The following is a 12,737-nucleotide window of genomic DNA, read 5'->3' as shown; positions in this document are numbered from 1 at the left end:
CTTCTCTAAACTGACTATGGAAGGCAGAGAGCCCTCTTCTCTATACTCCGTAAATGCCATGCATGTGATGGGATGTGTTTCATCATAAACTATTGTAAAGATTGAGTGAGGGGACACACACTACAGATAAATGAGATAGAAACATTTGAATACTCAAATATTCAGCAAATTCCCAGAAGGAAAGCAAATGCCTTTATTTATGTACACATCCTGCATACATGTTCATGTGTACATGGGTGGACAGCCGCATGTGCCTGTGTCTGTACATGGAGGGAAAGAACAACTTCAGGTACTATTCCTCAGGCTAGACCTGCCATCTTTGGAGACAAGGTCTCTCACTAGCTGGAGTTTGCAACTAAGCCAGTCTGGCTGGCTTTTCCCCGGGGATCTTCCTGCCTACCTGTAACCATACTCCAGGAGTGTTCTGCAATGTCTGCTCTTTTTAAGTGTATTCTCACAATTGAGCACATATCCCTGTGCCTGCAAGGCAATACTTTACCAACGGGACCATCTTCTTGACCCTGGACCATCTCCCTGACCCTGGGCCATCTCCCTGACCCTAGGCCACCTCCCTGACACTGAGTCATCATCTCCCTGGCACTGGACCATCTCCCTGACCCTGGGCCATCTCCCTGACACTAGGCCATCTGACACTGGGTCATTATCTCCCTGGCACTATATGTATTTTATGTTTAAAATTTATTTATTTTGCTAATGTTCTGATTTAGTAAATGACCCTGTAAGGTCACCAGGGCCATCAAACACCCAGAAAAATCTACAGTGTTTCTTAAAATATAAAGACAGATTTAACAGAACCCTTCAGCACTGGTGAATTTTCCATATGATTTTTATGATTTGTCTTTTTTTTTTTACATTTTTACTTTGTACTCAGAATTAAAAGTTTTGTGAGAGGTGAGAAATAATGTTGAATACAGACTATTACATAAGTTTCCAGTTAGAACAATTTAATATTTTTTACTAACATTAAATAATTTGTGAATGTTTTAATATTTCTAAGCAGGAAAGCCTGCAGATACCGGAGTAGGAGGGTCTCAATTAATGTATACAATACTTTGGTATCACCTCCAGCAAAACCCAGAGCTACTTCAATTACAGTAACACATCACCATTGTTCTTTTCTGAGGAAGTCAGCATATCCTTGTGCCTGCTTTCTGAGGTTCAATGAGTCACTTCAGCTGCCTGATTTTGCTCTAACAACAGTAGGAACCCCTAGTCATAAAGCATGGTATTTATAGATAACAATTCCATACAAAATCCACAGAGCATGCTTGTCTCTTGCTTATGAGGGATGGTTTATTTTCTATGTCACTACAGCTTAAAAGCTACTATATTGTTAATTATAGGTAAATTTAACTAGAAACTGGAATCCAAAAGAAAATGTCCTCAGAGATAGTATGCTTTCTAACCCATTTCATTTTCAATTAGTTACTGAGAAAGTGAACACCGTTCTCTGTTCCTGTAGGTGTGTGTCACACAAGGAAGTCAGCCTGACTATCAAAGACCTGTGTTCTGTGTAATGACCACTCTTGATAAAGCCACAAACTTCCCTATAATCTACGTTCTCTGATTTAGAGATTAAACTCCACAATCACACAGATCAAAGATACATATTTTATGTGTCCATTTGTATATACATATATCCTGTATGTACAGACCTTTGTACAACTTCATTTTATGTCTAAACATTTTTGTAAAAGAAAATGAAAATAAAAGAAAGGCCCCAAATGAATAATTTTCAGAAAAACATAATATCATCAAGGAAGGGGTTGGTTGCTGCTGTTCTGCTAAAGGGTCAACTTAAATTGAAAAAAGGTTATTCTAATTATGATCACTGTTGAGTCTCAGCTGTAAAACAGAAGAGGAACTCTGAGAAGCATGTGGAGAGATATACAGCCCACAGGACAGCCTTGGTCTGTGAGGCCAAGTGACGTATGACAGCCATGTCCCACACTGATGAAGAATACTGGCCTTTTTTTCTCTACCAGCAAGTCAGCCGTAGAGAAAGATGGCAGCTCCATTCACTGCAGTGATGGAGAGGTACCTCTCTGTATGTTTTTTAATGTATTTTACCCCAAAGGCAAAAGCACAAAGAATAATTCTCATTTGTAAGATCAGTGCACTGATGTATGAATATGGATTATGACATTGTTCACAGCCACACTGGTTATGTAACTCGTCCTCAAACTACAAATACCAACTTGATATAAAGCAAAGTTTTCAATTAGTCACATGTGAAATGTAACTGTAGGCAAAGGCGTATGCCATCTAAAATGGATTATAGACAGAAGGACGCCACAGGTTCAACCTCCAATGAACACTATCCAATAAAAAGGACAAAGTCCCTCATCAAACTGTTCAAACAATTTCAAATAGATCAATATCAACATTAGAAAGGAATAGTGAGGTTCAGGTAAGATCAATTTTATCAATATATGTTTTACCCCAATACACTGAAAACATTGTCACTAATACATAATCACTATGAGGTCATCACTGGCTCTTTTTATGCTTTGTTTCTCACAGACAGTGCTATGCACTGTATGCATTCAGCACTTGTCATAATTCAATCTATAATTTCAAGTGCTGAGAAGGGACATATGGCTCACGGGTCTTTATTATTGAAGGGCGAGAAGACATTAGCACTTACTGCTAATGCTGGGACTCAGCAAATGTCGTACTAATGTCCAGCAGAATGCATAAACGCCCATTTCCTATTAACTTTTTATTGAGTCATACTCTTTTGAACTATAACCCTTTTTATGTCAAAATAAAATTATAATCTTTCTTACATAGTAAAAGAGTTTCTTAATAAAACTTTTTTTTCAAATTTAACGACTAATAGAGTTAACTGCTATAATTCTTATTGACAGAGTCCATATCTCATATCTAGTAATTATTCTGCACTGCCATTGAAGTTGTCAGTTGGTGCTGACTGTAATTTGCACTAGCATTTGCAAGACATTCTGCATTTGTCATAGTGTATTCTCCTTGTGAAGTTTATTTTCTACATTTCATAAGAATAAAATGTATCTAGAGAGTGAGCTTCTGGTCACCAAAGAAATTTGTCTGCTTTTGTAATTCTCATGTATACATAGACCTCTACGAAATGCAGCTGGAAAAGCAATGCCTAATCTTTATGTGTGCGTGTTCAAGTGTGTGACTGCAGGGCACATCGGATGTCATTGTCTGGAGCCCCCTTCAATCACACTTCACCTTCAGTTTTGAGTCAGGGCCTTTCGTTACTGCTGGGGCCCCTTGGTTGGCTAGGTTGGCTGGCATGTGGTCTGCCCAAAACTGAACTTACAGATGTGAGCTTCTGCACTTGTCTTTCACGTTGGGTGCTGGGGACTTGAATTCAAGTCCCCTTGTTCAGTAAGTACTTCGTCCACTGAGCAATCTCCCTGGATACACAATTACCTATTTATATACCGTCTTATCATCTCAAACTCAAGTGAAGGAAGTCTTCTTAAAGTCACCTGCCCTCTGTTACTTAGAATAATAATCATGATTTCTAAGGATGGACATTCACATGTCACAGAAGCTTTGCCACAGGAGCCTCTCTGAACCTGTCTGTATGTGAATCCACAGACTGGTGCTTAGCATGTGAGGGAGAGAAAGTAGGGAACAGGCTTGAATGTTGTGGATCATAAATAGCTGTAGGAAGAAGATGGGAAATGATTTGCAAACAGTAACTTCTTTTGTTAATTATGTTTTTGTTGGTTGGTTGGTTGGTTGGTTGGTTACTTGGTTTTCATTTAGAGTCTGGTGGTCTCTATCATTTGTGAAAAATAGTGTTCCTATTTTGGCTTTATAGGAAAGAGAGATTTAAGAAGCAAGGGGCTATTGAAAAATGAATGAGAAGTCCTGTGGTGGCCAGTCTGAGTGCCGTCAAGAGGGTATAGATAGAAGCCTTCACCTTGTGATAAGCAACCTACTTACCCAAGTTTCTGCTTCTGTCTTTACTCTGCTGGTAAAATTGTTACAAGTTTAAAAGGAGAGAAAACAGAACGGGTGCAGCCTCAGTACAAGGATACAGTCCCTTCCAGGAAAGAGGATTTTGTGGCGAACCATTTCTCCCATGATGCATCCCACAGACCATATATCCACTAGAACAGGAAAGAGGGCATGAAGACAGAGGAGGAAAGCAAGGTTAACTGACTCTGGTGACTGGAAAATAATTTTCACATTCCACCTGAAGTGGCCCAAAGTGAGTTAAGATCCACATTGTGCTATCGCACAGGCTCTATGGCGAGAGCTCCCTCGCGTGTAAAAGAGAGCACTGTGTGGATGCCCAAACTACGTCTTCATTGACTTGAGTTGGTGACATCGTGGACAGGAAAACAGTTCACTGAACCAACAGCATGTGCAGGCAGGTGTCTGCTAAAGGTCTTGGAGACAGTTTTAAACATTTGCTGGACCCATCCCCGTATGGTGACTGTGTTCACTTCCTATTGTATTCACTTATGTGCAGTGGAGAAACAAGAGCATGTCTGTCTGTCCCAGATAACAAGAGCACATCTGTCTGTCCCATTCAACCAAATCCAAGAGACTAGGAGATGGTTGGTGAGCTTTGCAGGTGAGTTTTTTCACTCAGAACTTATCCTTTAAGATAAACATCAACTTTAATTTCAATCTGAGATATTTTGAGAAAAATGGTCGTTTAGCATGTGCACAAAGGAGTCATGTAGAAGTGAAAATCAAATGGTGTTAAAACATAAGTACATGTGTTTACTTCCCAAACTGTCATCATAGCCGTTAACCGGCAGTCTCTTCCCCGCCTTATTTATTAAAGACAAGGAGATTTTGAAACAAAAACATTAGGTGGAATTGCTCCAAGGGGTGGAAGGCAGGGTGAGGTGCACAGGAGGGGCATGCCTGAGGCAAGAACAAGCTGTTTTTCTGCATGATAACCACTTTCAGCTGAGAGGGAAGCCAGCCCAGGGCATGGGACCCTCCTCTCCTCAGTGTACAGAGAGGCTAAGAGAGGAAGGCTTTTTTTGGTTTGATTTTTCTTTTGTTGTTGCTGTTGTTTTGTAGCTCTTTCAAATAAAGAAGGGGAAGGAGATTGAATACCTTCTGCTGTGTAACAAAGGCCTAAGAACACAGACCAGGTACACACAGAGCCCCAAGTTCTGTACATTCTGAACTCCCTTACCTTCTGTGACACTTGGTGATCATACTGATGGGTATTTGCTAAATGCAATCGGGGAAAATTAGCATATCCCAAATCTCAAACATTTATCCGTTCATTGGGTTGGGATATTCAAAATCTTCCCCTTTAAATATACAATAAATTATTAGTAACTATGGTCCTCGATTCTTGACTTTTCTTTAACTGACTCTCCTTGGTTTTTAGTTGGAATGAGGACTCCATTAACATCTAAGTCAAAGGTAACATAGCTCTGCACGTGACCATCCAAGTGAGCCTGGCCAGCTGGGGGCTAACTTTATAATGCATACAAAGGCATAAGCTGTCCTCTAGATAGGACATAAGTAATTTCTTTTAACTTCAGTGGTGAGGGAATTTTCATAAATGTACTTTGTAGTAACTACACTCAAAAACACAATAGTAGCTGTTTTAATAAAATGTGTGAAAATAGATTGCTAGGAATTAAATATATATAACATAAAAATACAGGGCACATATACAAATCTAACTTAAAGCTAATATAAATTCTAAGTACATTAAATATGGCTTTCAACATGGCTCTCTGTAATAGGCATTCAAGACAAAATGATAGATTGCAAGGCTTTCTAAGTACTTTATATGCCTTCTAATTTTAATCAATCAAAATTCAATTTGAATTTCAGATAGTTTTCTATGCCTTTCGACATGTTCATGTTGAAAGATTTTCTTGTGAAAGACATAAGTAAAATGTAATGGCTTTTCCTTTATATAGTCTCTAGAATTTATTCAGTTTTCCTAGATAGTTGCTACACTAAATATTACTTACAGAGCATTTGTTATAAGAACAAGAAGCATATAGTCTGAATAGTTTGAAAGACTCTAGCTTGACTAATCATTTAGTGTTAGTAAAGAATGTTGTTTCAAGATTCTGTAATTTCTTTGCTAGTCTTTCCTGAGGACCACAGCCATCAATGTGAGGTACTACAGAGAAGCCGAATGTTGAATTAAAGCATCTGTCTCACAATTTCAACAAGTTATCTGAGCTACATGGCAGTTAGCAGTGATTCTCCCTGTCTAAGGCCCGTGTGCCAATCAGCAGCCATTTGACTGCATAATCATGCTCTATTTGTAACTCTTTAGCCTGAGCCTGTAGCCCCGCCTGCTTCTCAGAAACCACCCTTCACAGTCTTCACACCTGATCCCTTGCGGTTGATACTTTAGACTGTGAAACCTGGCAGCTGTTTTTCCGAAGCCTGAACCCACCATGTCGCTGTTCCAGAACCATTCCTACCGTTCTCCTTGTAGCCCATGCCCAGGATGACCTCAGGGGCTCTGTAATATCGCGTCACCACATATGGAGTCATCATGAAGCTTGTGCCCGCTGTCCTGGCCAGTCCGAAGTCGAGGATTTTCAGTGTGCAATCAGACTTGACTACAATGTTACTGGGTTTTAAGTCCTGACAATAGGAACAGGGGAAGAAAGTGAGGTGATTATCTACAGGAGCCACAATTTCTTTCTAACAACAGGGCGCCTTGTAACACAATGGCTTGCCTGCAGGGCCCTGGGTAAGGCGCTAGATTACAGTGACAAATTTACAATTAGTTTTAGATTTCTAAAAATGCTCTTATATGGTGTTTTAAGTATAGAAGAGAATTGTACTGTTACTTTTTACAGCTTAGGCTCACATTGGGAAGAAGTCTTGGGGACAATAACATGTCATTTGTTATCCTCTCTTAGGTTTTCCTTTAGGACAGCATAAAGGGTTTAGGGTGTGCATCATTTCTAGACCTGACAGGGGAGCAGATCAGGGCAGCTGCCTTTATGTGGCCAGAAAGGAAGTGTGGAATTGAACTGTCTTACTTACTTTAGCTACTCATCTGCTTCTGATATCAAAGGGCTAGGAAGTACATTCTTCAGAAGTTGACTCTCAGTAAGCAAAAATGCAAGTTCAAATTCTACCAAAGCACAGACAGAAGTCTGTCTACACATCACTCAACTGGGAGGTAATGCTAGGAAGTGTCCAAGTGCCTGGTGTTTGACCAGCTCTCCTTGAGAAAATAACCCAAGGCTGTTTTGTCTGTCCTCAGCAAGCAGCACATTGCAAGTCCAGAGGAAGAACTCCTACCCTGTGGATGATTCCAGCAGAGTGGAGATGCTTGATGCCACACAGCATCTGGTACAGCAAGTAAGACATCCGCTCATGGTCCAACTCCATCTGAATCACCTGACACAAGTTGGCGTCCATTAGTTCCATCACTAAGTATCTAGAAGGTAAATCCACCATGTTAGTTGCAGAACAGAGGGTCTATAGAGCCATTCTCAACCTGGGATCAAACAGCTCTTTCACAGGGGTCGCCTAAGACTATCAGAAAATGCAGAGATTTACATTATGATTCATAACAGTAGCACAATTACAGTTATAAAGTAGCAAAGGAAATAATTTCATGGCAGTGGGTCACTACAACGTGAGGAACTGTATTAAAAGGTCACAGCATTCGGGAAGTTGAGAACCACTGCTCTAGAATAACCTTCAGTCACTGCCGGAATCTTGCACTTCATCTAAGCTTGTTGAACTTCCAAGTTCTGTGATTGTTAAGAGTCAAAATACAGAAACCTTCCACCCATATCATTTACAGCGTCGGTGACTGTACAGCATGAAAAAAGCAGCCTTGTTCATTAGTATGTGGTTTGTACCAGTCTGTTTTCTAACCTCTGTTGATCACACTTTTCCCTTGCATTTCTTAACTCTTTCCTAAGTATTATGATTACAAATAAGAAAAGGACTCAGGACAACCACTTCTAAAAGTGGGCTGCAGCTGTGCCAACTGAGAAACTGTGCTCTAGAATTACTATGTTTGTCACTGTCTTTCTAAACAAATTAGTTTGGTACAAAATTAAAGGCATCACAAAAACAGGTCAAAATAACAAAGAAAACTGCAGCTTGTCTTTTATTAATATTTCATATAATGAAATGAGCCATCCTAGAATCTCACAAAATTGATGAGCAAATATTCAATAAGGATTTCTTACTTCCGTGCTATACCAAGAGTGTGGAACAAAAAGCACATGGAGCAGAAGGAGGCAGGAGGGCCTTGCAGAAGGTCACACCCAACACAGTAGCATCTTCACTACATACTGCTGCCTCAGGCTCTGAGTCCTGTCCCTTAGAGCCCTTTGATCTTGGCAGGGAATTTCATCCAGGTTTTTATTGCTATTTCTTATTTTTGTCGTTTCTGCTGGAGCTGTCTAGGTAAACGCTGGGCTCACCCTCCCGTCATTACCTTTGTTCACTTGTTACTTACACATCTTGGAACTCCTCCAGTGTTTTCTGGGGTGTAAAAACATTTAATAAGCTAATAATCTGGAAGAGAGAGCAGGAGAGAGACAAAGAGAGGAAAGATAACTGAAAGTTAATTATTTTTGAAGTATGAATGTATTTATTCTTACTGTAAGACACTCAATAAAGCCACGATGGAAACAGAAGAAATTGGGAAAATCTCTGGACTGCTTCAGAAAACAAAAAACTGTGATCAGAAAGCACATAAAACCTGTCTTCATGTTCCTAATGAACTCATAATATCAATTCTGAGGCAAAACAAACCTAGAAAAGACCTGTGTACTGCATTACTTCTTGTGACTCTGTGCCTACACATGATCTTCAAGGTGGTAAATTCACAGAGTGACAAAGACACTGGGAGAGAAAGACAAGGGAATCCTCACAAACCTTCCCAAGGTGTCCTTGTTCCTCTAAATGCAAAAGTCACACTAAAGTCGTGCTTTGCTTTGGCGTTGAAACTTTGTTTTATTTCTATATGCCAATCAAATACTGCTTCAACCAATGACCCACTCGGTACTGGGGTGGGGGTGGGGTAGGATGAACCGTGCACAATAATGATGAAAAATTCTGCAAAAAGCATGTTGAAAAGTTGGCTAAATTCAGTTGTTTAGAGTGATTTTGTGAATTAGGTGATAAGGTAAATTAACCTGAAAAATGACATTTGGCACAATTCCATATAAATTATATGTATAAATAATCCCCATTTAAATGTTATACATCAATGTTTATCATTTATTATTAAACATTAATATTGTTAATATCAGTTAACATTAATTATTAAAATATAAACAAGGGAAACGGTCTACGTAAAATGTAGATATGAATAGAAATCTACTTTACCAACAACTTCATGTGAGATGTAAGTGACTTCAGAGCACAGACAAGCTCGACGGCGTTTGAGAAAGTACTTAACTGGCACACGAACACACAGCAAGCTTAAAGCAGTACAATTGTAAAGAACTGAAAAATGAGTCATTTCTACAAAGTTTTTCGTTGTTGTTTGGATAAATTTTTTTAAAAGGCACAAGACATCCAGTGTTTATGTTAAACTTATAAGTGTCTGTTATTCTGAGTGCTCAGCAACAGGTCAAGTGGAACGACGTGTGTACTCGTGGTACATTTGTCACGTGATCATCTTCTATCTCCTGCACATCAAATGCATCTCATAAAGTAACATTTTATTGCAGAGGGTTTTGTCTTCTTTTTTTCTTTTCTTTTCTTTTGGAAAAATTGGACTATACATAGGGAAGACAGTTGCACACACTCATATGCTCACACATACCTCACACACTTGCACACTCTCACACATACACATCGCTTAAGGATCGAATAAGGTGAACTTCCATCATCTGTGGCATTTAAATTAGTCTCAAGCAACATTACAGGTTGCTTTCAATATCAGTTACTCATGATATGGGGCTGGGGAGCTGGGGAGCCATGGGAAGCAGACCCTAATAACAAGAGTGGGCTCGAGGTATGTCCTAACCCCAGAAATCTCTTCCTGAGATCAGCAAGAATAGCATTGCTCCCTCCTCTGCCCTGGGCCTGCATTTCCTGATGTACATAGCCTTTTGCCCCACTGGAGGAGGTCTCATATCTGATATCTCCATAGTAGGCAGATTAAACTTCCTTTCTCTTTATAAGGTAGTATCCAGCAGCATCTGAAATTCCTTCGTATGAAAACGAGGCATCGCCAGCTCCTGCCCCTTCCGATGATGTGTGTTCACCCCGTAGCCACTACTCACCTCTCACAGGTTTAAATAGCCTCGAGTTCCGCATTAAATAAGCTGTCTCACTGAAGCTGCCTCTGGAGAGTTGGTTCTCCCCAGGCTCACTGATGCCTACTCTCTCTTAGTGCTTGGCCTCCTCCTAGCCCATGCGTCTCTTTCAGAATCCACCAGCTGTGATCTCAAGCCCATCACACTGCTACAAGTGGGGAAGTGGAGCCTGACTAGCATCGTGGTCCATTCCTTTTTCTGTGTTCTTATTTCCCATTTTCCTAGGCATTCATTTTATAACTTCTTGCTTGAGTGTATGCTTGTGTACTCTGCCCTCAGAAGCCAAAGGCCTCAGATTCCTTGGAACTAGATGGCTGTGAGTGACCATGCAGGTGCTGGGAATTTAATCAATCTCCTTCAGAAGAGATTTCCATGTTCTTCTCCACCTCCCCAAACATCCCAGCGGAAAGCCCCTGTGTTGCGTTCCAGTGCTTGCCCACTAAGCAAGTGCCCTATGAACAGCTCAGTTCCAGAAGAGATCATCACAGACACTTCCCTTCTGAGTAGCGCTTCCCAGCAGGAATCTGATTCAGTTGTTTTATTCCAAAGTCTGGAGAGGCACAGCCATGAGTCAGCTTTTGTCATGCCCCTGCCGTCACAACAATCATCACTTCCTGGAATTAGGTTTTCTTTTTCTAAATTTTTCTATTATTAGACCAACAGTGTCAACTGACTTGAACTTCTGGGAGTTCCCAGAGACTGGGCTACCAACCATAGAGCATACAGGGACAGGACCACAGCCCCTGGCACAATTGTAGTAGAGGGCTGCTTTGTCTGGCCTCTCGGTGGGAGAGGATGTGCCTAATCCTGTAGAGACTTGGTGCCCCAGAAATGGGGGATACCAGGGAGTGGGGGTGGTACCCTCTCAGAGGTGAAGGGGAGTGGGGAGGGGAATAACTCTACAACAGGAGGGGCTGAACATTTGAGATGTAAATAAATAAAATAATTTTAAAAAAGAATTTTAATGGGATCAGTTCATTGTTTTGCTTAGGTTTTCAAATGATTGACAGAACTCCCTGTTTAGCTTTTCCTTTTGTTTTGAGTATTGATAAAGAATTACAGATGGGTGTTAGGTGAACTTTCTCTTTGTTAAAAAACAGTTTGAATAAGCTTATATGCATATATTTACATACACAAACATAAAAGGAAGATATATTGGGTTTGATGTTGTCTGTAAGTTGTCATGGAAATTTGGAAGTCTTCGTTTTCCTTAAGGAACTGTTCCCATGAACCCCAGGATAGGCAGGGATATCAGTCAACATCAGAGCAAGGTCTCAACTGTTTTCTGCTTCTCTAAGGCAATGCTGAGGGATGAGTAACCTTATGACAAGGTTATTTAGTCACTGTCCTGGGAGTTCCAGGGCACAGTGCCAGCATTAGCTAGGTTCTGGAGATGCCTGTGAGGAAACAATCATACCTCAAAGCAAGAAGTCGAACAAGTGATTGAGCTCACTTTTACAAGATTTCTCTTGAAATCCCAGAGCACCCACGAGAGCTATGCCCCTCTCTTCTAAATACATGTCTCCCGTTATCCTAAGCAACTCCTCTTAGATCCCTCTTCTGAAAGGACTGGCCACCTCTCTCATGACAGGACTAGAGACCAACTGTTCAACATATGAACCTTTAGAAAACACAGTTGAAACCTATCGAAACTACACCAGGGAGAACATTTCTCTCAAGTTGGGCAAGCATCTGGGAATTTCTCCACAAAATCTTTCCAGACCTCCACAGGCTCTGGAAAGAGGATTAGGTAGGTAGAAGTTCACACATTGCAAATGTTCTTCCCAGCTGCTTCATCTCCTGTATCCATGAGCTTTCTCTGCAAGGGGTTTGTTTCGTCCTCCTTCCTAACATCCAAATCACCCTCCCCAGTCACATGGCCAAGGCACCACAAACTGAGAGACTCCTTTGCTTTTGTACAGCGTGACCCTTAATTGTTTTTCCCATCACATCTAGATTTCTTTCTAGAAGTCACATTGGAGTGACAGAATAAAGGAGACACACTGCCGCTTTATCACAAATGCAATTCAGCCAAACATACGTTTGCTGTTTACTTCTCTGGTAGATGGTGTGCCGCATAAGATCTCGCTGACAAAATATATTGATAATTTCAGATATTCTATGTTTGTTTATACTTTAGGACTAAGTAAGATGTGATTGCTGTTATTTTTAGGTTTATCTATAAAAGTTTAATTTATTGCATATTTGTGTAAAAGAGAATGTGCCTAATAATTTTGTAAAAATTATTAAGAATTGTCATCATAAAATTTAAGAATTTTCTTTGTTTTTTCCTCACTAAGAAGACACAGGGTACACGGACTGAGGTCCTTACCCGACATTAATGAAGCCTGGCCTCTGAAGCAATGGTCACCTTCACCCAGGTGCACTGAGCAAAGGCTGTGGATGGTCGTGCTCTGATTGTTTCCCATGTGTGTACACCAGCCACCTCCCTCCCAAAGCAAGATGCTCACA

The 12,737-nt window shown here is 40.5% G+C and overlaps 1 protein-coding gene across 8 annotated transcripts in view; it reads right to left on the bottom strand.

Moving 5' to 3' along the window:
* Mapk10 (mitogen-activated protein kinase 10) overlaps nt 1-12,737 on the bottom strand; it is a 285,181-nt gene that overhangs the window by 63,104 nt on the left and 209,340 nt on the right. For 5 of the 8 annotated variants that reach the window (XM_028773649.1, XM_028773650.1, XM_028773646.1 and 2 more), the window contains exons 6-9: nt 8,453-8,511; nt 7,276-7,414; nt 6,441-6,606; nt 4,056-4,127 (exon numbers count right to left, since the gene is read on the bottom strand). In XM_028773649.1, the coding sequence (XP_028629482.1) occupies nt 4,056-4,127; nt 6,441-6,606; nt 7,276-7,414; nt 8,453-8,511 (436 nt within the window). The remainder of the gene's footprint in view (nt 1-4,055; nt 4,128-6,440; nt 6,607-7,275; nt 7,415-8,452; nt 8,512-12,737) is intronic. The other 3 variants (XM_028773653.1, XM_028773648.1, XM_028773647.1) reach the window with 2 other exon arrangements.

The sequence above is a fragment of the Grammomys surdaster genome, unplaced genomic scaffold, assembly GCF_004785775.1.
Source record: "Grammomys surdaster isolate TR1022 unplaced genomic scaffold, NIH_TR_1.0 233, whole genome shotgun sequence".
NCBI classification, from domain to species: domain Eukaryota; kingdom Metazoa; phylum Chordata; class Mammalia; order Rodentia; family Muridae; genus Grammomys; species Grammomys surdaster.
Note: the sequence above shows the minus strand (reverse complement) of the source record. Positions and strands in the feature narration are given on the sequence as shown.